Source organism: Anomaloglossus baeobatrachus, chromosome 7 (genome assembly GCF_048569485.1).
Source record: "Anomaloglossus baeobatrachus isolate aAnoBae1 chromosome 7, aAnoBae1.hap1, whole genome shotgun sequence".
NCBI lineage: Eukaryota > Metazoa > Chordata > Amphibia > Anura > Aromobatidae > Anomaloglossus > Anomaloglossus baeobatrachus.
In genome coordinates this window covers 307,980,889-308,007,634 of record NC_134359.1, presented here as the reverse complement: position 1 = coordinate 308,007,634, position 26,746 = coordinate 307,980,889, and the positions used below count along the sequence as shown (strand labels likewise).

The window sequence follows — 26,746 nt, the reverse complement described above, 5'->3', positions numbered from 1 at the left end:
GGTGGATTTTGGTCCATTCTTCCGCACACACTCCTCACATCCTGTATGGAGACACTAGTCCCCTGCATTGCTCAGGTGGATTTTGGCCCATTCTTCCGCACACACTCCTCACATCCTGTATGGAGACACTAGTCGCCTGCATTGCTCAGGTGGATTTTGGCCCATTCTTCCGCACACACTCCTCACATCCTGTATGGAGACACTAGTCGCCTGCATTGCTCAGGTGGATTTTGGTCCATTCTTCCGCACACACGCCTCACATCCTGTATGGAGACACTAGTCGCCTGCATTGCTCAGGTGGATTTTGGTCCATTCTTCCGCACACACTCCTCACATCCTGTATGGAGACACTAGTCGCCTGCATTGCTCAGGTGGATTTGGCCCATTCTTCCGCACACACTCCTCACATCCTGTATGGAGACACTAGTCTCCTGCATTGCTCAGGTGGATTTTGGTCCATTCTTCCGCACACACTCCTCACATCCTGTATGGAGACACTAGTCTCCTGCATTGCTCAGGTGGATTTTGGCCCATTCTTCCGCACACACTCCTCACATCCTGTATGGAGACACTAGTCGCCTGCATTGCTCAGGTGGATTTTGGTCCATTCTTCCGCACACACTCCTCACATCCTGTATGGAGACACTAGTCTCCTGCATTGCTCAGGTGGATTTTGGCCCATTCTTCCGCACACACTCCTCACATCCTGTATGGAGACACTAGTCGCCTGCATTGCTCAGGTGGATTTTGGCCCATTCTTCCACACACACTCCTCACATCCTGTATGGAGACACTAGTCGCCTGCATTGCTCAGGTGGATTTTGGCCCATTCTTCCGCACACACTCCTCACATCCTGTATGGAGACACTAGTCTCCTGCATTGCTCAGGTGGATTTTGGCCCATTCTTCCGCACACACTCCTCACATCCTGTATGGAGACACTAGTCGCCTGCATTGCTCAGGTGGATTTTGGCCCATTCTTCCACACACACTCCTCACATCCTGTATGGAGACACTAGTCACCTGCATTGCTCAGGTGGATTTTGGCCCATTCTTCCACACACACTCCTCACATCCTGTATGGAGACACTAGTCCCCTGCATTGCTCAGGTGGATTTTGGCCCATTCTTCCGCACACACTCCTCACATCCTGTATGGAGACACTAGTGGCCTGCATTGCTCAGGTGGATTTTGGCCCATTCTTCCACACACACTCCTCACATCCTGTATGGAGACACTAGTCGCCTGCATTGCTCAGGTGGATTTTGGCCCATTCTTCCGCACACACTCCTCACATCCTGTATGGAGACACTAGTCGCCTGCATTGCTCAGGTGGATTTTGGTCCATTCTTCCGCACACACACTCCTCACATCCTGTATGGAGACACTAGTCCCTGCATTGCTCAGGTGGATTTTGGTCCATTCCTCCGCACACACTCCTCACATCCTGTATGGAGACACTAGTCACCTGCATTGCTCAGGTGGATTTTGGTCCATTCTTCCGCACACACTCCTCACATCCTGTATGGAGACACTAGTCACCTGCATTGCTCAGGTGGATTTTGGCCCATTCTTCCGCACACACTCCTCACATCCTGTATGGAGACACTAGTCGCCTGCATTGCTCAGGTGGATTTTGGCCCATTCTTCCGCACACACTCCTCACATCCTGTATGGAGTCACTAGTTGCCTGCATTGCTCAGGTAGATTTTGGCCCATTCTTCCGCACACACTCCTCACATCCTGTATGGAGACACTAGTCGCCTGCATTGCTCAGGTGGATTTTGGCCCATTCTTCCGCACACACTCCTCAGATCCTGTATGGAGACACTAGTCTTCTGCATTGCTCAGGTGGATTTTGGCCCATTCTTCCGCACACACTCCTCAGATCCTGTATGGAGACACTAGTCATCTGCATTGCTCAGGTGGATTTTGGCCCATTCTTCCGCACACACTCCTCACATCCTGTATGGAGACACTAGTCGCCTGCATTGCTCAGGTGGATTTTGGCCCATTCTTCCGCACACACTCCTCACATCCAGTATGGAGACACTAGTCGCCTGCATTGCTCAGGTGGATTTTGGCCCATTCCTCCACACACACTCCATCCGAGCGTGTCACAGCCCTGGACCAGACCCTTATCAAAGGACAATAAAACTTTCACACTGAACTGCATCAGTATTTATGGCTAGAACAGCTTGTCCCCCTGCCATAGAGATAGTTCTGTTTCATATAACTTGTTCTTTTTTTTTTTTTTTTTTTTTTTTTTTTTTTTACTGCACTATTCTAAGTCCTGTTGTGTATAAATACGTGACTCTTCAGATTTTGTGTTATACCATGCCTGATGAAGAGACCTGAGTAGTCTCGAAAGCTTGCAATTATTACCATCTTTTCAGTTAGCCATTAAAAGGTATCAACCACTGAGGACTCTCTGTTCTTTTAAACAATTTTTTTTATCCTGTATGGAGTCACTAGTTGCCTGCATTGCTCAGGTGGATTTTGGCCCATTCTTCCGCACACACTCCTCACATCCTGTATGGAGACACTAGTCGCCTGCATTGCTCAGGTGGATTTTGGCCCATTCTTCCGCACACACTCCTCACATCCTGTATGGAGACACTAGTCGCCTGCATTGCTCAGGTGGATTTTGGCCCATTCTTCCGCACACACTCCTCACATCCAGTATGGAGACACTAGTCGCCTGCATTGCTCAGGTGGATTTTGGCCCATTCCTCCACACACACTCCTCATATCCTGTATGGAGACACTAGTCACCTGCATTGCTCAGGTGGATTTTGGTCCATTCTTCCGCACACACTCCTCACATCCTGTATGGAGTCACTAGTTGCCTGCATTGCTCAGGTAGATTTTGGTCCATTCTTCCGCACACACTCCTCACATCCTGTATGGAGACACTAGTCGCCTGCATTGCTCAGGTGGATTTTGGTCCATTCTTCCGCACACACTCCTCACATCCTGTATGGAGACACTAGTCGCCTGCATTGCTCAGGTGGATTTTGGCCCATTCTTCCGCACACACTCCTCAGATCCTGTATGGAGACACTAGTCGCCTGCATTGCTCAGGTGGATTTTGGCCCATTCTTCCACACACACTCCTCACATCCTGTATGGAGACACTGGTCACCTGCATTGCTCAGGTGGATTTTGGCCCATTCTTCCGCACACACTCCTCACATCCTGTATGGAGACACTAGTCGCCTGCATTGCTCAGGTGGATTTTGGCCCATTCCTCCACACACACTCCTCACATCCTGTATGGAGACTGTTGTGAATGTTGGTTATGTTTTGGCTGCTGGGAGGCTCCCTCTGGTGGCCAGGAAAGGTTTGGACAGAGATCAGGTGTGTTGTGCAGTGGGTGTTTCCTTTCCTAACTCTCTGCTTATTTAAGTCCTGGTCTGATTGCAGGCTGTTGCCGGATGTCAGTTGTTCTTTGTATCTCCAGCCTGCTTAATCCTGCTCTACACCACATCTTCCCCAGATAAGTGCTTGCTCTTTATTTATTGTCTGGTTCTTTTGTTTATCTGGGTTTGTCATTTGTTGTGGTTGGTTTCAGTTTATTTCCTTCCAGGGATTTCCCCCCTCAGTGGATTGTTGAGGAACTGCCTGCAGTTCTGTGTGGAGTATTGCTCCTTTGGGTCCATGTGTTTATGGCTTGTTGAATTTGTTATAATTCTTGTTTTCTGTTCATTGGTATGACAAGGGCACCTGGTATAGGACGGAGTTCAGATCGAGCGATCTGAGGGCCTTTTTGTACTATCAGGAAGTTGGTATTTTGCAGGGTTTTTCTCTGGCAACCATCAGTGCCTTTCCTGTCCTTTCCTATTTTAGTCAGCGGGGGCCTCACCTTTTGCTAATCCTGTCATCTACCTGTGTATTGTGTTTTCCTATATCACCGCAGTCTTTGAATGTGGGGGGCTTGCTATTCTTGTCTATTTTCTGAGGCAGAGAGTTATTCATCTTTCCTACCTTTAGGATAGTTAGTTCTCCGGCTGGGTTCGCGGTGCACAGGATGTTAGTTCACCCCTCGGCTACTTCTAGTTGTGTTGGTTAGTAAGGGGATGGCGGCCAGATTAGTTGCCAATGCTCTTGTCACCTTTTTGCCAATGATTTGTGGTGGTCTTCCATGATTCCGGATCATAACAGGAGACATTAGTCGCCAGCATTGCTCAGGTGGATTTTGGCCCATTCTTCCACACATTCTCCTCACATCCTGTATGGAGACACTGGTCACCTGCATTGCTCAGGTGGATTTTGGCCCATTCTTCCGCACACACTCCTCACATCCTGTATGGAGACACTAGTCGCCTGCATTGCTCAGGTGGATTTTGGCCCATTCTTCCGCACACACTCCTCACATCCTGTATGGAGACACTAGTCGCCTGCATTGCTCAGGTGGATTTTGGTCCATTCTTCCGCACACACTCCTCACATCCTGTATGGAGACACTAGTCGCCTGCATTGCTCAGGTGGATTTTGGCCCATTCTTCCGCACACACTCCTCACATCCTGTATGGAGACACTAGTCGCGTGCATTGCTCAGGTGGATTTTGGCCCATTCTTCCGCACACACTCCTCACATCCTGTATGGAGACACTAGTCCCCTGCATTGCTCAGGTGGATTTTGGCCCATTCTTCCGCACACACTCCTCACATCCTGTATGGAGACACTAGTCCCCTGCATTGCTCAGGTGGATTTTGGCCCATTCTTCCGCACACACTCCTCACATCCTGTATGTAGACACTAGTCGCCTGCATTGCTCAGGTGGATTTTGGCCCATTCTTCCGCACACACGCCTCACATCCTGTATGGAGACACTAGTCGCCTGCATTGCTCAGGTGGATTTTGGCCCATTCTTCCGCACACACTCCTCACATCCTGTATGGAGACACTAGTCCCCTGCATTGCTCAGGTGGATTTTGGCCCATTCTTCCGCACACACGCCTCACATCCTGTATGGAGACACTAGTCGCCTGCATTGCTCAGGTGGATTTTGCCCATTCTTCCGCACACACTCCTCACATCCTGTATGGAGACACTAGTCGCCTGCATTGCTCAGTTGGATTTTGGTCCATTCTTCCGCACACACGCCTCACATCCTGTATGGAGACACTAGTCGCCTGCATTGCTCAGGTGGATTTTGGCCCATTCTTCCGCACACACTCCTCACATCCTGTATGGAGACACTAGTCGCCTGCATTGCTCAGGTGGATTTTGGCCCATTCTTCCGCACACACTCCTCACATCCTGTATGGAGACTCTAGTCGCCTGCATTGCTCAGGTGGATTTTGGCCCATTCTTCCGCACACACGCCTCACATCCTGTATGGAGACACTAGTCGCCTGCATTGCTCAGGTGGATTTTGGCCCATTCTTCCGCACACACTCCTCACATCCTGTATGGAGACACTAGTCCCCTGCATTGCTCAGGTGGATTTTGGTCCATTCTTCCGCACACACTCCTCACATCCTGTATGGAGACACTAGTACCCTGCATTGCTCAGGTGGATTTTGGCACATTCTTCCGCACACACTCCTCACATCCTATATGGAGACACTAGTCGCCTGCATTGCTCAGGTGGATTTTGGCCCATTCTTCCGCACACACGCCTCACATCCTGTATGGAGACACTAGTCGCCTGCATTGCTCAGGTGGATTTTGGCCCATTCTTCCGCACACACTCCTCACATCCTGTATGGAGACACTAGTCCCCTGCATTGCTCAGGTGGATTTTGGCCCATTCTTCCGCACACACGCCTCACATCCTGTATGGAGACACTAGTCGCCTGCATTGCTCAGGTGGATTTTGGCCCATTCTTCCGCACACACTCCTCACATCCTGTATGGAGACACTAGTCCCCTGCATTGCTCAGGTGGATTTTGCCCATTCTTCCGCACACACTCCTCACATCCTGTATGGAGACACTAGTCGCCTGCATTGCTCAGGTGGATTTTGCCCATTCTTCCGCACACACTCCTCACATCCTGTATGGAGACACTAGTCCCCTGCATTGCTCAGGTGGATTTTGGTCCATTCTTCCGCACACACTCCTCACATCCTGTATGGAGACACTAGTCCCCTGCATTGCTCAGGTGGATTTTGGCCCATTCTTCCGCACACACTCCTCACATCCTGTATGGAGACACTAGTCACCTGCATTGCTCAGGTGGATTTTGGCCCATTCTTCCGCACACACTCCTCACATCCTGTATGGAGACACTAGTCGCCTGCATTGCTCAGGTGGATTTTGGTCCATTCTTCCGCACACACGCCTCACATCCTGTATGGAGACACTAGTCGCCTGCATTGCTCAGGTGGATTTTGGCCCATTCTTCCGCACACACTCCTCACATCCTGTATGGAGACACTAGTCCCCTGCATTGCTCAGGTGGATTTTGGCCCATTCTTCCGCACACACTCCTCACATCCTGTATGGAGACACTAGTCGCCTGCATTGCACAGGTGGATTTTGGCCCATTCTTCCGCACACACTCCTCACATCCTGTATGGAGCCACTAGTCACCTGCATTGCTCAGGTGGATTTTGGTCCATTCTTCCACACACACACTCCTCACATCCTGTATGGAGACACTAGTCGCCTGCATTGCTCAGGTGGATTTTGGCCCGCCTGCATTGCTCAGGTGAATTTTGGCCCATTCTTCCGCACACACTCCTCACATCCTGTATGGAGACACTAGTCGCCTGCATTGCTCAGGTGGATTTTGGTCCATTCTTCCGCACACACTCCTCACATCCTGTATGGAGACACTAGTCGCCTGCATTGCTCAGGTGGATTTTGGCCCATTCTTCCGCACACACTCCTCACATCCTGTATGGAGACACTAGTCGCCTGCATTGCTCAGGTGGATTTTGGCCCATTCTTCCGCACACACTCCTCACATCCTGTATGGAGACACTAGTCACCTGCATTGCTCAGGTGGATTTTGGCCCATTCTTCCGCACACACTCCTCACATCCTGTATGGAGACACTAGTCCCCTGCATTGCTCAGGTGGATTTTGGCCCATTCTTCCGCACACACTCCTCACATCCTGTATGGAGACACTAGTCGCCTGCATTGCTCAGGTGGATTTTGGCCCATTCTTCCGCACACACGCCTCACATCCTGTATGGAGACACTAGTCGCCTGCATTGCTCAGGTGGATTTTGGCCCATTCTTCCGCACACACGCCTCACATCCTGTATGGAGACACTAGTCGCCTGCATTGCTCAGGTGGATTTTGGCCCATTCTTCCGCACACACTCCTCACATCCTGTATGGAGACACTAGTCCCCTGCATTGCTCAGGTGGATTTTGGCCCATTCTTCCGCACACACGCCTCACATCCTGTATGGAGACACTAGTCGCCTGCATTGCTCAGGTGGATTTTGCCCATTCTTCCGCACACACTCCTCACATCCTGTATGGAGACACTAGTCCCCTGCATTGCTCAGGTGGATTTTGGTCCATTCTTCCGCACACACTCCTCACATCCTGTATGGAGACACTAGTCCCCTGCATTGCTCAGGTGGATTTTGGCCCATTCTTCCGCACACACTCCTCACATCCTGTATGGAGACACTAGTCGCCTGCATTGCTCAGGTGGATTTTGGCCCATTCTTCCGCACACACTCCTCACATCCTGTATGGAGACACTAGTCGCCTGCATTGCTCAGGTGGATTTTGGTCCATTCTTCCGCACACACGCCTCACATCCTGTATGGAGACACTAGTCGCCTGCATTGCTCAGGTGGATTTTGGCCCATTCTTCCGCACACACTCCTCACATCCTGTATGGAGACACTAGTCCCCTGCATTGCTCAGGTGTATTTTGGCCCATTCTTCCGCACACACTCCTCACATCCTGTATGGAGACACTAGTCGCCTGCATTGCTCAGGTGGATTTTGGTCCATTCTTCCGCACACACTCCTCACATCCTGTATGGAGACACTAGTCGCCTGCATTGCTCAGGTGGATTTTGGCCCATTCTTCCGCACACACTCCTCACATCCTGTATGGAGACACTAGTCGCCTGCATTGCTCAGGTGGATTTTGGCCCATTCTTCCACACACACTCCTCACGTCCTGTATGGAGACACTAGTCACCTGCATTGCTCAGGTGGATTTTGGCCCATTCTTCCGCACACACTCCTCACATCCTGTATGGAGACACTAGTCCCCTGCATTGCTCAGGTGGATTTTGGCCCATTCTTCCGCACACACTCCTCACATCCTGTATGGAGACACTAGTCCCCTGCATTGCTCAGGTGGATTTTGGCCCATTCTTCCGCACACACGCCTCACATCCTGTATGGAGACACTAGTCCCCTGCATTGCTCAGGTGGATTTTGGCCCATTCTTCCGCACACACGCCTCACATCCTGTATGGAGACACTAGTCGCCTGCATTGCTCAGGTGGATTTTGCCCATTCTTCCGCACACACTCCTCACATCCTGTATGGAGACACTAGTCCCCTGCATTGCTCAGGTGGATTTTGGTCCATTCTTCCGCACACACTCCTCACATCCTGTATGGAGACACTAGTCGCCTGCATTGCTCAGGTGGATTTTGGCCCATTCTTCCGCACACACACTCCTCACATCCTGTATGGAGACACTAGTCCCCTGCATTGCTCAGGTGGATTTTGGCCCATTCTTCCGCACACACTCCTCACATCCTGTATGGAGACACTAGTCGCCTGCATTGCTCAGGTGGATTTTGGCCCATTCTTCCGCACACACTCCTCACATCCTGTATGGAGACACTAGTCGCCTGCATTGCTCAGGTGGATTTTGGTCCATTCTTCCGCACACACGCCTCACATCCTGTATGGAGACACTAGTCGCCTGCATTGCTCAGGTGGATTTTGGCCCATTCTTCCGCACACACTCCTCACATCCTGTATGGAGACACTAGTCCCCTGCATTGCTCAGGTGGATTTTGGCCCATTCTTCCGCACACACTCCTCACATCCTGTATGGAGACACTAGTCGCCTGCATTGCTCAGGTGGATTTTGGCCCATTCTTCCGCACACACTCCTCACATCCTGTATGGAGACACTAGTCGCCTGCATTGCTCAGGTGGATTTTGGCCCATTCTTCCGCACACACGCCTCACATCCTGTATGGAGACACTAGTCGCCTGCATTGCTCAGGTGGATTTTGGCCCATTCTTCCGCACACACTCCTCACATCCTGTATGGAGACACTAGTCCCCTGCATTGCTCAGGTGGATTTTGGTCCATTCTTCCGCACACACTCCTCACATCCTGTATGGAGACACTAGTCCCTGCATTACTCAGGTGGATTTTGGGCCATTCTTCCGCACACACTCCTCACATCCTGTATGGAGACACTAGTCGCCTGCATTGCTCAGGTGGATTTTGGCCCATTCTTCCGCACACACGCCTCACATCCTGTATGGAGACACTAGTCGCCTGCATTGCTCAGGTGGATTTTGGCCCATTCTTCCGCACACACGCCTCACATCCTGTATGGAGACACTAGTCGCCTGCATTGCTCAGGTGGATTTTGGCCCATTCTTCCGCACACACTCCTCACATCCTGTATGGAGACACTAGTCGCCTGCATTGCTCAGGTGGATTTTGGCCCATTCTTCCGCACACACGCCTCACATCCTGTATGGAGACACTAGTCGCCTGCATTGCTCAGGTGGATTTTGGCCCATTCTTCCGCACACACTCCTCACATCCTGTATGGAGACACTAGTCCCCTGCATTGCTCAGGTGGATTTTGGTCCATTCTTCCGCACACACTCCTCACATCCTGTATGGAGACACTAGTCACCTGCATTGCTCAGGTGGATTTTGGGCCATTCTTCCGCACACACTCCTCACATCCTGTATGGAGACATTAGTCACCTGCATTGCTCAGGTGGATTTTGGCCCATTCTTCTGCACACACTCCTCACATCCTGTATGGAGACACTAGTCACCTGCATTGCTCAGGTGGATTTTGGCCCATTCTTCCGCACACACTCCTCACATCCTGTATGGAGACACTAGTCCCCTGCATTGCTCAGGTGGATTTTGGTCCATTCTTCTGCACACACTCCTCACACCCTGTGTGGAGACACTAGTCACCTGCATCGGTCAGGTGGATTTTGGCCCATTTTTCCACACTAACACTCCTCCCATCCTGCAGGTCCCGGCTGCTTCTATGATCTTTGAGATTTAGTTCCTTCCTTCTCTTGGATTCAGCCCCGGTGATCGTCTCGGCCATTGTAGTAGTTTTTTTTTTTTCTTTATCTGAAACCAGTTGGTATTTTCCTTGGCCGTGTGTTTGGGATCATTGTCTTCTGAAATGTCCTCCCTCGTTTCATCTTTATCATCCTGGTAGATGGCAGCAGATTTTTATCAGGAATGTCTCAGTACATTAGTCCATTCATCCTTCCTTCCATTATATGAAGTTTGCCAGTGCCGTGTGCTGAAGAACAGCCCCATACCATGAAGTTCACACCTCCACACTTCACTGTTTTTTTGGGGTGATTTGGCTTTTTGCCTCTAAACGTGTAAGATGGTGACCGGCTACATTGCGAATGGCCGGTATGTATACCCGAGATGGTTGTCCTTTGGGATGTAAAAATTGAATGTCTATGTTGGTACCTGTAGTGCCACGAGTTTTATTAAGAGCTAAATCATGTAAGAAAGGGTCAAATGCTGCACTTCCATAGTAAGGAACAATCCAGGATTCTTTTACGGTGGTTTTATTTCCACGCGTTTTTGAGAATCTTCCTCCTTCAAGAATGGAAAAAAATCACATGAAGTCTGTAACTCTAATAAAATGACAAGAGAGTACAGTGAGGAAGAGGCAAGTAAGAAGGATAAATCCTCCTCCCAACGCCGGAGACATAATTAGCTTCGAGAGGTCAAACAAGATGCACCATCTGAGTGTCCAGAGAAGGGTGAATACCTTGTTGATGAAGGCACATTGACAATCACAACCGCTGGTTTGGAGGCCGATAATACTGTGGTGCAAGCAGAAGTAAAATCGGAGAGGATACGTTGGGACAACGCAAATCAGCAGGAGGAAAGCACAGAAAAGGACACAGAGGAATTAATGGTGTCTGCAACAATTTCTGAGTGTAAAAAAGATGTTGCGTAGGGCGAGAGCATTGAAGGAGAAGAAATCCTGGAGAGTGCTGGAGGAGATAAAATACTGGAGAGTGCTGGAGGAGATAAAATCCTGGAGGATGCTGGAGGAGATGAAGTTCTTGAGAGTGCTGGAGGAGATGAAATCCTTGAGAGCATTGGAGGAGATGAAGTTCTTGAGAGTGCTGGAGGAGATGAAATCCTGGAGAGTGCTGGAGGAGATGAAGTTCTTGAGAGCGCTGGAGGAGCTGAAGTTTTCGAGAGTGCTGGAGGAGATGAAATCCTAGAGAATGCTGGAGGAGATGAAGTTCTTGAGAGTGCTGGAGGAGATGAAATCCTTGAGAGCACTGGAGGAGCTGAAGTTCTTGAGAGTGCTGGAGGAGATGAAATCCTGGAGAGCGCTGGAGGAGATGAAGTTCTTGAGAGTTCTGGAGGAGCTGAAGTTTTCGAGAGTGCTGGAGGAGATGAAATCCTAGAGAATGCTGGAGGAGATGAAGTTCTTGAGAGTGCTGGAGGAGATGAAATCCTTGAGAGCACTGGAGGAGCTGAAGTTCTTGAGAGTGCTGGAGGAGATGAAATCCTGGAGAGTGCTGGAGGAGATGAAGTTCTTGAGAGTGCTGGAGGAGATGAAGTCCTCAGGAGCACTATAGGAAAATAATTCCTTGAGAGCACTATACAAGAAGGAATCCTGGAGACTGTTAGTGGAGTAAAAATCCACAAAGGTCATGGTGAGCAGACTGGTGATCCACCAAGCGATGGGGCAGTTGACCGTGAAAACAGCGCCAAAACTGGTGAAGACGCCAGAGAACATGAGGTTGAGGGGATGGAGTGCTAGAAAACCTCTCAAGGTCTAGAGAACCCAGATAAAATTTAATGTGATGCTGCAGAGACGCAATAAACGGCAGAAGGTGACACTGCAGAGACCCAAGAGGAAGTTGAATGTAATGCGGCGGAGAACCAAGAGACAGCTAAAGCTGTGGAAGTGAAGACAGCCACTGAGGAAGTAAAATCAGGGCCAGAGTCTCATCAGGAGCTGAGAGCTCGATTAAACCTGCTGATAAAGGCCAAGACTGAAGACACAGAAATTGACTTGGCTCCAAAGAGTGAGAAACCCGAGATCATATATGATGAGAAACACAAAGGCTTGGAGGCTGTGGCTAAACCTAAGGAGCGTGCAGCTCAAAAGGTGGAGCCTTTGGTAAGAAAAGAAGTGGATGATGGGTGTGAAAGACCCAAGAAATGGTTCGATGACCGTGAAGGTAAAGGAATCCACCCAGTCTTTACGTGCATGAGAGAAGCCTTTACCAGTAAGATGGTACATGAAAAATTCAAGGCCGTAGGAGCCTTTAAAGTGTACACTGCTCCAGAGGCTAGACAGTTGGTGGTTTGGTAGGGAAGTGAAGCCATAAAAAAGCGAATGGCTATCCTAAGTGACATGCACCTACAATGTGTTTGTACAAAATAAATGATCACGGTAAAAAAGGGAGAATCCGCCAGACGCTTAGAATACATCAAGCAGCTGACCACATCTTTTTAGGAAGTGATTGCAGTGAAGAAACTGTTAATTCGGTTTGCAATACGAGCACTGAGAAATAATATTCAGCAACAAACCAGGAAGACTCTGGGCGTTACAGCTATCGAATTGAAAGAAGACGGTGGAACTTTTTGAATTTATGGAGAAACTGTAGAAGCAGTCCAAACAGCGCAATGTTTTTTGGAATTTGTGGAAAACTTCATCCAGGTGACCAGAAATCTTGTTGGAAAAATTATTGGAAGAATGGAAGAGTCATTCAGGAGATTGTGGATAAATCAGGGGTGGTAAGAGTAAGAATTGAAGAAACAAAGATACCCTTGAAGTTGGTATAGTTCCATTTGTCGTTGGGGGAACAAAGGATTGTGTTGAAAATATACAGGTTCTCCCTAGAATATCGCATGAGATACCTGGAAGAACTGAGGCAGTTGGATCTGAAAGGATTGAAGACTACAGAATAACTTTATGAAGTTGGTATGAGGTGGTGACAGCTTTCAGGCCGGGGACCAGAGAAGGAAATGTGTGGTCTACCTGTTAAAAGCGTCGCCTTGGATGTCAGAGGAAGCAGGCCTAACGGTGGCAGGGGCCAGCCCCCTGAAACAGAATCAGAAGGAAAGGATAGCCGGAATGACGGGCCTCTAGCAAGGATGGTGATAGGAAAATGCGTCAATGGAGACAGTTGAAGATACCCTGGAAGAAGAGGCCAAAATAGATCTGCAAAAAGAGGACGTGGAGGTTCTAAAAGTTGCAAATCGTCTGTCAGCTCGATGCTGAGGGACCAAGATAGTAGCCCCTGCAGTGTACTAGATAACACAGAGTAAGACCAAACAGTAGATCTGACTATGAGGGGGTCTCACTACCACGTTAACTATTGGAGGCGGTCATGGAGAGAGAGGTCTGACAAACAGGCATATCTAAAAGATGGGTTGACTAAAAAGGGTCTGGTGACATTGATAGACTGTGTCTAAAGGGCTGGAGCGCAGAGTTGAGAGAGAAGACTCTCTGGTTGGGAAAGGAATGGTGCAAAGATGGTGAATGGCTGGTATGTATCCAAGAGGTGGTTGTCCTCTGGCATGTAAACCTGGAATTGCTATGCTGGTGCCTAAAGTGCCACAAGTTTGGTTAAGGCATTCAGAAGGGCTAGGTGTATGGATTGCTGGAGAGATGGGTGGGTTTGGCGATCCACATAACTCCACCAATGGATGTGGCTCATGTCACTTAATGAGACTGTTGTTTGGCACATGGTAGTCAGTGTGTGAAGACTTTGTTCTGTCCATCCTCTGGGAAAAATCCTCTGTGGGAAGAGAGGAATGGCGAGTCCTGACTGGGACTTTGTGTTGAGGCTTTGTCACACAGGATTTTGCTCTAGACTCGCCGAGTGTCATGGCGGCATCAGACGTTGTTCAGACCACAGACTCTGACACTCCTCACTGTATAATATATATATAAAGTTTAATTTCTATAGCGCCAGCATATTCCGCAGCGCTTTACAATTCAGAGGGGACATGTACAGACAGTATGAGACAATACAAAAAACACAATTAAGATCCCAGGAGGAGTGCGGGCCGCGCTCGTAAGCTACAGTCTATGAGGACATAGGGGGGGCACAAAAGGTGAATGGGGGGAGAAAAGCTTGTCATATATGGTCCAGCCATCGATTTAATAGGGGGTTCGAAACCAGCTGCATGAACCCGTCATTGGCCAGAATTTATACTGGTACAGGGGACAAGAATTGGAAGTACATTTTTGTTATGAAGGGCAGAAAGGGACTAGATTAGATCAGGGCGGTGAGGTGATAGGCCGGTCTAAAGAAATGCGTTTTTAGGGCCCGCTTAAAGGTGTGGATGTTGGGAATTAATCGGATTTCTCTTGGTAGTGTGTTCCAGAGCATAGGCGCAGCTCGTGAGAAATCTTAAACTGTACTTGTACTTGAACTGTACTTTCTCTGGTGCTTCTGAGTTGCACAGCCAGGCTCGGGCGTCTACCAGCTGTGTGCTTAATGATCGGGCTAACAGGACTTAATTTCTGCTGGCCTGCTGGATCACGTGTTGTGGGAGACCTATCACAGGTATTCCCTGGCTTTCTAAGACGGATGAATTTGTCTTCCTATGCCAACTATAGCTTTCTGCTACACCGGTCTGTGTGCTGTTGTTTTCCAGTCTGGTGATTTACTGCTTAGTGTTCTGTGGATTCCTCCTGTCCTCTGCTTATTTCCTCCCTCCTTTAGTTTTCCTCCTTATCACTTGTCTGATAACTCAGTGTGAGGCGCTGTGTGTGTGTGATAGAGTTCTGATTTTCCCTGTTTGTCTATCACTGTTGGTGTTTAAATGGTCTCTCCAGGAAAGGAGACAAACTCTAGCTCCACCTATTGGAAGTAGCGATCCTAAAAGTCAAAATTGGCCTTTTAACAAGCATTTTCATATGACCTAGGATATATGCCAGATCAGAATCCCAATTTGCAGACACGGTGTGTCGGGGTGATTGCCCCTCGTCAGTGCAAAGTGTGGGTATCTGATCTGGCTGTATGAAAAGCTATGTGGGGACCACGGGGGAAGACTATTCTCCTTATGGAGACCTGACAAACCAGTCTGGCTGTCAGTGGTAAGGGGACTTATAGCTGCAATGCCCCTCTGGGAATTATTCAAATTGTCTCTCCAGGAAAGGAGACAAACTCTAGCGCCACCTATTGGAAGTAGCGATCCTAAAGTCTTTCTTTGGTGTTTAAACACTCCTGTTCCAGCCCCCCCTGGGGTAGGGAGTTAGGGGGTACTAGATCAGAGGTGGTCAGGGGTAGGAAGGCGGCCCAGACATCGTCACCTTCAAAGGATCAGTGATACCTAGGGCCCCCTAGCCTGAGGGCCAGTTTACAAGTCCTGGTCCCCTGTTATCTCCTGCCACCCAGTGACAGGTTTGATCCCTCTGGAAGGAACCCTCTGAGGGAAGTGAGGGTTCATGTCATCTGACCGCTGTCAGTGAGCGGAGGAGGACATACAGTCGATCCACGTATAATAAACCATCTGGACTTTTAATGAAAGTGTGTTCCTGTGCTACCTTTAAGACGCAGCAAAGTGAGTGACAACCATCACATAGAGAGAGCAATATCACACAGTGTGTACTATGGCAGCCAAAGAGTGCAGTTTTGGTTTCATCTGACCAGACTATATTCTCCCAGGATTTCACAGACTTGTCTAAATGTTGTTAAGAAAGCTAAAAAATAATCTTGAACCTGCGTTTTGTTCAGCAATGGAGGCTTACGTGATGAGCGTGCATACAGGAGCGTGCTTACAGGCCATGGAAAGGGAGTGCATGCGGGCCACAGCGAGGAAGCGCATGAGGGCCACGGCGAGGAAGCGCATGTGGGCCACGGCGAGGAAGCGCATGTGGGCCACGACGAGGAAGCGCATGTGGGCCATGGAGGGGGAGCATATATGGGCCACGGAGGGGAACGCATATGGGTCATGGAGGGAGAGCGCACATGGAGGGGAGTGCATTACTTATTGGTTTCTGTGAAACAATTATACCTGCTTATTCCAGGTCTTTCTGTAGCTCTCCACAGGTGTTCTTGGCTCTTGGACAACTCTTCTGATAATTCTTCTCACTCCTCTTTCTGGAATCTTGTGGGAAGCACCTGATCATGGCCAGTTGTATTCTTTCCACTTCTGGATTATGGCCCCAACAGAGCTCACTGGAAGCTTAGTTTAGTAGTTTAGAAATTCTAATGTAATCAATGGTACCTGTATGCTTTACAACAATAAGGTTGTAAAGGTCTTGACATAGCTCTCTGGTTTTACCCATCATGAGATGTTTTTTGTGTGGCACTGTGGTAATGAGACAACTTTTTTCAGTTGAACCATGAAATAATTGGCAGGCTTGCTTTTTAATTACTGACAGATTTCTGCTGGTGTCAGGACATGATGTCTTCATGTGTTCAGTACTGTTTCCCTGGGTCAGTTCTCATTATTACACATAATTTATGGACATCTATGGTTTGACTTTTTTGCCTGGGTGGATTGGATGGGTTGTTACTGACATTTAGTGAGAAATTCATGTGAATAGCACCTTTAGATATACATTAACTTTAAAAATTGCTGTACATCACAGGAGATGATGAGGTCCAGAAGCTGCGGAGCTGCATTCATAATTCTGCTGGATCTAGTTGTGCCGCCTCTGGAGCATGAGACGTTCTGTGCGGCAGGATCTTCATACAACCCCACGTGCAGCAGAGCCGTGCACATACAGTAATGGCGGCAATTACATGCAGTCACCCACAGTGCGCCATGCCAGGAGCCATGGTCAGAACTCCTTGCCCTGCGGTGTGAGGGCACAGTTCTGGCAACGAGGGTCTCGGTTACTGCTGGTCTCCAGGATCTAACCCTTCACACCACTTTTCGTGATTCACATCATTCATTATATCATATAATTCACTGAAAAATCTAAGTGCAATGAAATAGTGAAAAATCCCAACAATTCTCCTGTTTTGCTCCATTTTCCGGGGTTCATTGTGCGGCAGAATCTCCTGGTGATGGGGTTCTGCTGATTTCGGGGTCCGGCCCGCGGGGGAAGAGTCGGCGGTGTTTGCTGTTATTTTATTCCCGCTGCTACGGAGTATTAGGTTTCCTCTTATTGTTAATTCCTCCCTACAGTTCAGAGATACGGGCCTATTTAGTGCTAAATATATGCTTTTTACCAAGGGGGTGTGGTTACAGGGTAATTATTCAGAGCAGCTTATAGCCACACCCACTGGGAACCCTGTAAGCACCGCCCCTTTGGATAAGACCTTAAATTGGCACTAAATAAAAAACCCATGAGGCTGGAATAATACAGAGGATTAAAAAAAAAAAAAAGAAGAAACGTAATAGTCGGGAGGGAATAAAATCAGGGTAAACCTGGCGGCTGCTCACCCGTATACGGCACTGCCTACACAACGGTATACGGTCAGGGTCGCCGGACACGTCCGGACCTGAAGCTCAATGTGACCGCACAATGGACGAATAAAAACAAACAAAAATACGAAAAAATATGAGGAAGAGAGAGATGAATTGTTGGGTTTGGGGGGTTTGTGCGTTACTATTTTGGAGCAGATTTTCTTCTTGTTTCTGGGATTTGTCTCTTTGAATAATTTGAAGCTAAAATGGCAACAAACGACAGCAGAAGAGGATTAAATAAAATGCAAGCAATGAATCCGGCCCTACGGGCCTAGTGCCATGGACCTGCAGACCCCTCACCCATCGTCACACATGAATGACAGACGTCACGCAGCATTTATAAGAATCTCCAGCAGCCGCCAGATGTGAAAACCTGTCAATGGCCGTTCCCTAACATCGCATACCCCTGTAATCATAGGGACCTGGTCCGGCCCAGTTTTCCAGACAGTTGGTTGTTCTGGCCTGTGCAGAGCCCCTTTATAAAGATGCAGACACTGAACAAGCAGGAGTTCTCTGAATGTAAATGGGGGACAACACATGGCGAAGCTCAGGAGGCATGAGACATCGGGAGAGGTCACAATACCCATCAGACATGTCTCCCTCCCTTACACTGATCATTTCGGGATGGAGCAGATGATTCTCTTACCTATTTCCCAGCTGTACAACCTGATGTCCGAAGCTGCGGTCACTCTCCTGGAAGACGATTGGCTGCAGTGTGTCCAAGATGGAGGAGCCAGCCGGGAACAAGGCTGTAAGGATGTAAAGAACATGAGGTGGATACCGCACATGACCTCCCGACAACGAGAACTCTTCCAGGAGATATCCTCCCCTGGGGCGTCTCTTGTGAGGCCTTCATATTCTCATACATATATACCATAAACACATATACCACCTTAAATTTATACACTACAGCATATAGGTGAAAAACTGGGAGACAAACACTGTGGTAAGAGTATTGGCAGCCATCAGTGGTCAGTTCTCGACCCTCAATAACTGGACTTTGCAGAACAAAATAACTGGAAGAAAGGTGGACTGGGCAGAGAAGAAGGAGACTGGAGGAAAGGTGGACTAAGAAGGAAAGGACTGGTAAAGAAGTGGACTGGGCAGGGAAGAAGGAGACTGGAGGAAAGGTGGACTGGGCAGGGAAGAAGGAGACTGGAGGAAAGGTGGACTGAGCAGAGAAGTACTGGAAGAAAGGTGGACTAAGAAGGAAAGGACTGGTAAAAAAGTGGACTGGGCAGGGAAGAAGGAGACTGGAGGAAAGGTGGACTGGGCAGGGAAGAAGGAGACTGGAGGAAAGGTGGACTGAGCAGAGAAGAAGTACTGGAAGAAAGGTGGACTAAGAAGGAAAGGACTGGTAAAAAAGTGGACTGGGCAGGGAAGAAGGAGACTGGAGGAAAGGTGGACTGGGCAGGGAAGAAGGAGACTGGAGGAAAGGTGGACTGAGCAGAGAAGAAGTACTGGAAGAAAGGTGGACTAAGAAGGAAAGGACTGGTAAAAAAGTGGACTGGGCAGGGAAGAAGGAGACTGGAGGAAAGGTGGACTGGGCAGGGAAGAAGGAGACTGGAGGAAAGGTGGACTGGGCAGAGAAGAAGTACTGGAAGAAAGGTGGACTAAGAAGGAAAGGACTGGTAAAGAAGTGGACTGGGCAGGGAAGAAGGAGACTGGAGGAAAGGTGGACTGGGCAGGGAAGAAGGAGACTGGAGGAAAGGTGGACTAAGATGGGAAGGACTGGAATAAAGGTGGACTGGGAAGAAGGAGACTGGAAGAAAGGTGGACTGGGCAGAGAAGAAGTACTGGAAGAAAGGTGGACTAAGAAGGAAAGGACTGGTAAAAAAGTGGACTGGGCAGGGAAGAAGGAGACTGGAGGAAAGGTGGACTGGGCAGGGAAGAAGTACTGGAAGAGAGGTGGACTAAGATGGGAAGGACTGGTAAAAAAGTGGACTGGGCAGGGTAGAAGGAGACTGGAAGAAAGGTGGACTGGGCAGGGAAGAAGGACTGGAAGAAAGGTGGACTGGGCAGGGAAGAAGGACTGAAAGAAAGGTGGACTGGGCAGGGAAGAAGGACTGGAATAAAGGTGGACTGGGCAGGGAAGAAGGACTGAAAGAAAGGTGGACTGGGAAGGAGACTGGAAGAAAGGTGGACTGGGCAGAGAAGAAGTACTGGAAGAAAGGTGGACTAAGATGGGAAGGACTGGAATAAAGGTGGACTGGGAAGAAGGAGACTGGAAGAAAGGTGGACTGGGCAGAGAAGAAGTACTGGAAGAAAGGTGGACTAAGATGGGAAGGACTGGAAGAAAGGTGGACTGGGAAGAAGGAGACTGGAAGAAAGGTGGACTGGGCAGGGAAGAAGTACTGGAAGAGAGGTGGACTAAGATGGGAAGGACTGGAAGAAAGGTGGACTGGGCAGGGAAGAAGGAGACTGGAAGAAAGGTGGACTGGGCAGGGAAGAAGGAGACTGGAAGAAAGGTGGACTGGGCAGGGAAGAAGGAGACTGGAGGAAAGGTGGACTGGGCAGGGAAGAAGGACTGGAAGAAAGGTGGAGTGAGAAGGGAAAAAGGACTGGAAACAGGATCGACAGAGCAGAGAAGAAGGACTAGAAAAAGAGCGGACTGGGCTGGAGAGAAAGACTGGAACCGGTACAACTCTGTGAAGGGGAGAAGTAGTGGAAGTATTGTGGACTGTGCGGGGAGGACTGGACGTAGGGTGGACTGAGCTGGAGAAAGGCAATGTAAGTGGAGCTCCTCTGGTCAGGGTTAGGACTGAATAAATGGCCCATACAAGAAATCTCAACAAAAGCGGTTTCATGTAAACTCCCCAAAAGCCAAGGTGGGGGGCTCGCCCTCTTCTCCTGGAGAAGGAAAGGTTCAGTTTCCAGAAGAGATGAGGCTTCCGTGCTATAGGAGCTAATAATCTGAGGAATAGTCGTCCTCAGGAGCCATCGCGGCAGGAAAATGCTTTTTAGAGAGAATAAAATAATAAATAAAAATAAATAATATAAAAGTGTCAAGTTCTTTTGTGAATATTTGGTCCAATGGATGGACATTAGGGATGAGGAGGGAGCGATGAGCCCTTCTGTGGTGGACTGGCTCACGGAGTCCCTTTATCGCTTCCTCGGTGGAACGTGACGGCAGGTGGCCTTTTCAGCATTAGCTATGGAACTAGTAAACCTTTTAAAGAAAGGAAAGAGGGACAAAGTCTGCTACCAGCGCTGCGGCAATTTTTAACCACGCCCCTAGCCACACCCATTTGTCAGTAAGGGTCATTCAGCAGATGCCCCGGACTGTTCATTCATATTCACAGCAGCCAGAATGTTCTTCTATTTCTATGTATCACTATATGACATGCTGCTTATTTGAGCCTATAAGGCCGTGTTCACACGCTGCATAAATCCTGTTTCTTATTGTTTCTGTCGGCAGCAAACTACACAATAACAATCTTCTCTGTTTTTCCATTCCTGCTGCATTTTTTCTGCCTTTTCTCCATTATTTAATGTGTTTTTGGCTCAGACGTGAATCTGCATTTTTAAGTGTTTTTATTGTACAGAGAAGCTTTTTCCTGGGTTTTTTTTAAACTCCACATAGAAACCTCCAGAGAAAAAAACCCCCGAAAACCGCAGAGTTCAGCGGCGTCTTCTCCTGGAATCCACTTTACTTGGACAATTACACACAACAGAATAAATGTGCAAAAAAACTGCAGACAAAACCCGGCATTTCCACCACATGTGAACACGGACTAATTATCCAAGCAGAGTGGATGAGACGTCCTGAAATCTCCGCCCCTGGTGCGTGGAAAGACGCCGCTGAACGGTGCAGATTTGGTGTTTCTTTCTTTATAATCTTCAGGATTCACATCAGCAACAAACATGTATCAAATAAGGGACAATGCATAAAAAACACCGCAAACACACAATAATCAGAGAACATTGTTATTGCGCTCGTGGCGCGGACACCTGCAGAAAAACACAGCATTTATGCTTCGTGTGAACACGGCCTCAGCGATACATTTGTATTACATTTTTATTACATTTTTTTTATGGGTTTTAACAAAGAAAAATAATAAATTGCGCCATTTTTTACGCCTTTTACTGATCCCCATCAATAACCTGATCGCTGCGTTGTTCGGGTCATTACGATTACAGGGACACCAAATATGTCCATGATATTTGCTGATTTGTGATGTTTATTATTTTATAAAAAAGTGTAATAAAATTACATTATTCTATTGTTTTTTATTATTTTTAGTAATTTTATTAGATGAAAAAAACCCTCTTTTCCTCTCTCTAGAATAAAGGACACAGAGACACTGCTGTGCACAATGGAGCTGTGTGCTGTGTAATCTGCTGTGTAATCAGAGGCTGCATTGTAGGTTCATTTATGTAAAATCCTCCCCCTGACGTCATCAATCCTAGTGGCTCAACAGCTAGAGCAGCTAGAACAGCTAGAACCGCTAGAGCAGCTAGAACAGCTAGAGCCGCTAGAACAGCTAGAGCAGCTAGAACAGCTAGAGCAGCTAGAACCACTAGAGCAGCTAGAGCAGCTAGAGCCACTAGAGCCGCTAGAGCCGCTAGAGCCGCTAGAGCAGCTAGAACCACTAGAGCAGCTAGAGCAGCTAGAACAGCTAGAGCAGCTAGAGCAGCTAGAGCAGCTAGAACAGCTAGAGCAGCTAGAACAGCTAGAGCAGCTAGAACAGCTAGAGCAGCTAGAGCAGCTAGAACCGCTAGAGCAGCTAGAACCGCTAGAACAGCTAGAGAAGCTAGGAAAGCCACGAGGCTGCTGGACACAAGTTTGAAAGTTGCTGGTTTCAATCCAAGGTAGTTAAAATAAAAAAAATATATATATTTTTTCTCATTTCTTTATAATAGTTTTATGGGAACAAATGAATCTGACTCTTTTCTTCACCTACAAAGAGATGCAGTATTTATCTATCTATATATCCATCTAGCTATCTATCATATCTATATATCCCTCCCTCCATCCATCCATCCATCTCTCCAACCATCCATCCATCCTCATACACACCAGTGCCCCTGCAACTCCCCACACACACCAGTGCCCCTGCAACCCCTCATACACACCAGTGCCCCAACCCCTCATACACACCAGTGCCCCCAGCCCCTCATACACACCAGTGCCCCCAGCCCCTCATACACACCAGTGCCCCCAGCCCCTCATACACACCAGTGCCCCCAGCCCCTCATACACACCAGTGCCCCCAGCCCCTCATACACACCAGTGCCCCCAGCCCCTCATACACACCAGTGCCCCCAGCCCCTCATACACACCAGTGCCCCCAGCCCCTCATACACACCAGTGCCCCCAGCCCCTCATACACACCAGTGCCCCAGCCCCTCATACACACCAGTGCCCCCAGCCCCTCATACACACCAGTGCCCCAGCCCCTCATACACACCAGTGCCCCCAGCCCCTCATACACACCAGTGCCCCAGCCCCTCATACACACCAGTGCCCCCAGCCCCTCATACACACCAGTGCCCCAGCCCCTCATACACACCAGTGCCCCCAGCCCCTCATACACACCAGTGCCCCCAGCCCCTCATACACACCAGTGCCCCCAGCCCCTCATACACACCAGTTACCCTAACCTAAGTAGGGACATTAGTATATAAAAGGGAACATAGACAGATATTACTTCCATAAAATATATGTTTTTAGTAAAATGTACAATAAAAAGCAGAAGAGAAGGTGCCTGAAATAGAAAGTTCTCAGAGCGGTGGAGGGGTGTGGGGGGTGCAGAGTTGGGGGGTGGGGTGTGCAGTTGGGGGGGGGGGGTCGGGGGGTGTTTACGCCTCATATTCTGCTGCTCCTATAGGTCTTCACTGCCGGTGATCGGACACATCTAGTTCTCTATACGCTGTAGGACTATAAAGCCCAGACTGCAGAGCTGACAATCTCCCGCTGTTCTCTCCGATTACTGATGGGGGTCTGTGATGTCCCCGGGGGTCCTCCTATATATGCTGCTGCTCTGCGCGCCTATATTGCCATATACTGTCCTCTTCTCCGTGCCCCTCCCCCCACCGCTCACATACATTCCTATTATCCCTGTGTGCCATCATTGTATACGCTGATGTCCCTATATCATCTATATTATTATTATTATTTATTATAGCGCCATTTATTCCATGGCACTTTAAAAGTGAGAGAGGGTATATGTACAACAATCATTAACAGTACAAAACAGACTGGTATAGGAGGAGAGAGGACCCTGCCCGCGAGGGCTCACAGTCTACAGGAGGAGAGAGGACCCTGCCCGCGAGGGCTCACAGTCTACAGGAGGAGAGAGGACCCTGCCCGCGAGGGCTCACAGTCTACAGGAGGAGAGAGGACCCTGCCCGCGAGGGCTCACAGTCTACAGGAGGAGAGAGGACCCTGCCCGCGAGGGCTCACAGTCTACAGGAGGAGAGAGGACCCTGCCCGCGAGGGCTCACAGTCTACAGGAGGAGAGAGGACCCTGCCCGCGAGGGCTCACAGTCTACAGGAGGAGAGAGGACCCTGCCCGCGAGGGCTCACAGTCTACAGGAGGAGAGAGGTCCCTGCCCGCGAGGGCTCACAGTCTACAGGAGGAGAGAGGACCCTGCCCGCGAGGGCTCACAGTCTACAGGAGGAGAGAGGACCCTGCCCGCGAGGGCTCACAGTCTACAGGAGGAGAAAGGAGCCTGCCCACGAGGGCTCAGAGTCTACAGGAGGAGAAAGGACCCTGCCCGCGAGGGCTCACAGTCTACAGGAGGAGAAAGGACCCTGCCCGCGAGGGCTCACAGTCTACAGGAGGAGAAAGGACCCTGCCCGCGAGGGCTCACAGTCTACAGGAGGAGAGAGGACCCTGCCCGCGAGGGCTCACAGTCTACAGGAGGAGAGAGGACCCTGCCCGCGAGGGCTCACAGTCTACAGGAGGAGAGAGGACCCTGCCCGCGAGGGCTCACAGTCTACAGGAGGAGAGAGGACCCTGCCCGCGAGGGCTCACAGTCTACAGGAGGAGAAAGGACCCTGCCCGCGAGGGCTCACAGTCTACAGGAGGAGAGAGGACCCTGCCCGTGAGGGCTCACAGTCTACAGGAGGAGAGAGGACCCTGCCCGTGAGGGCTCACAGTCTACAGGAGGAGAGAGGACCCTGCCCGCGAGGGCTCACAGTCTACAGGAGAAGAGAGGACCCTGCCCGCGAGAGCTCACAATCTACAGGGAATGGGTGATGGTACAATAGGTGAGGACAGAGCTGGTTGCGCACCATCCACCAATACACAGGATATATATATACCTCAATCACTATATATCCCCTGTGTGTGATCACTGTATACACTGCTGTCCCTATATTATCTATACCCACTAATACACAGGATATATATGTACCTCAATCACTATATATCCCCTGTGTGTGATCACTGTATACACTGCTGTCCCTATATTATCTATACCCACTAATACACAGGATATATATGTACCTCAATCACTGTATATCCCCTGTGTGTGATCACTGTATACACTGCTGTCCCTATATCATCTATACCCAGCAATATACAGGATATATATATATATATATATATATCTCAATCACTATATATCCCCTGTGTGTGGTCACTGTATACACTGCTGTCCCTATGGAGCTCAGGTTTTGGCATTTCCTGCTCTTCTGATTATCTCTATGTGATAATGCAAATAAAGAAAGAATAAATCCAACGTCAGCCGCACACCACCTATATATTATATACCACACCTATATAGCTATATACAGTATATACCACCTATATATTATATACCACACCTATATACAGTATATACCACCTATATATTATATACACCTATATACAGTATATACCACCTATATATTATATACCACACCTATATACAGTATATACCACCTATATATTATATACCACACCTATATACAGTATATACCACCTATATATTATATACCACACCTATATACCGTATACACCACCTATATATTATATACCACACCTATATACCGTATACACACCTATATATTATATACCACACCTATATACAGTATATACCACCTATATATTATATACCACACCTATATACAGTATATACCACCTATATATTATATACCACACCTATATACCGTATACACCACACCAATATACAGTATATCACGTATATATTCCGTCCAGCTCTCATCAGCGCCCCTCCGTTGTGTTCTGTTCAGACTGTGGGGACAATCTGGAGGGTCTTTACTCCTCTGAGGAGGACAATCTGGGGGGGTCTTTACTCCTCGGAGGACAATCTGGAGGGTCTTTACTCCTCTGAGGACAATCTGGGGGGGTCTTTACTCCTCGGAGGACAATCTGGAGGTCTTTACTCCTGTGAGGACAATCGGGGGGGGTCTTTACTCCTCTGGGGACAATCGGGGGGGTCTTTACTCCTCTGGGGACAATCTGTGGGGTCTTTAGTCCTCTGAGGACAATCCGGGGGGTCTTTACTCCTCTGAGGAGGACAATCCGGGGGTCTTTACTCCTCTGAGGAGGACAATCCAGGGGGTCTTTACTCCTCTGGGGACAATCTGTGGGGTCTTTAGTCCTCTGAGGACAATCTGGGGGGTCTTTAGTCCTCTGAGGACAATCTGGGGGGTCTTTACTCCTCTGAGGACAATCTGGGGGGGTCTTTACTCCTCTGCACCCTTCATCCCCCTGCAGCCAGAGCCATGAAGTGATATAATGTCCCCATCACTCACCCAGACCCAGAAGACACCAGCGCAGCGGAGCCGCCATCTCAGCCCAATGCAGACCGCGGCCAGATCCTGTGTTCTGATGATCTCAGATAAGTCCTCACACCCTTATAGACTGAGCGCTATGGTCAGATCCGAGACTTCCTCAAACACACGCAACAGCCAGAAGCAGAAGTAAGAAATACAAGTGATGGATGTGAGTATGAGCTGGAGGGAGCGGAGGCAGCGCCTCCATCACACTCTGCTGCCTCTTCCCTCTCCTCCTCTCCAGGACGGTGAGGCTGGAGCCAGCACTCGTAGCGAGACCCCCGAGTAATAAGGAGCCAAGAAGCCGTGGCCTCATTCTCACATTGTACACGGGTTTTCTGTAAGGAAAGGGAAACATCATGTAGACGCTCTCGTCTGTCCTAGAGACGCTGAGGTGTGTACAGCGCCCAGAGAGGAGACGCGGCATCC

At 49.0% G+C, this 26,746-nt stretch overlaps 1 protein-coding gene across 1 annotated transcript in view; it reads right to left on the bottom strand.

Annotated features, from left to right (window-relative positions):
- Positions 1–26,396, bottom strand: part of LOC142245717 (integrin alpha-M-like) — a 132,166-nt gene extending 105,770 nt beyond the window's left edge. Inside the window, exons 1-2 of the mRNA XM_075318663.1 lie at positions 26,297–26,396; positions 18,236–18,338 (exon numbers count right to left, since the gene is read on the bottom strand). Of these exons, the coding sequence (XP_075174778.1) occupies positions 18,236–18,338; positions 26,297–26,333 (140 nt within the window). The 5' untranslated portion in view covers positions 26,334–26,396. The remainder of the gene's footprint in view (positions 1–18,235; positions 18,339–26,296) is intronic.
- Between the last annotated feature and the right edge of the window lie 350 nt (positions 26,397–26,746).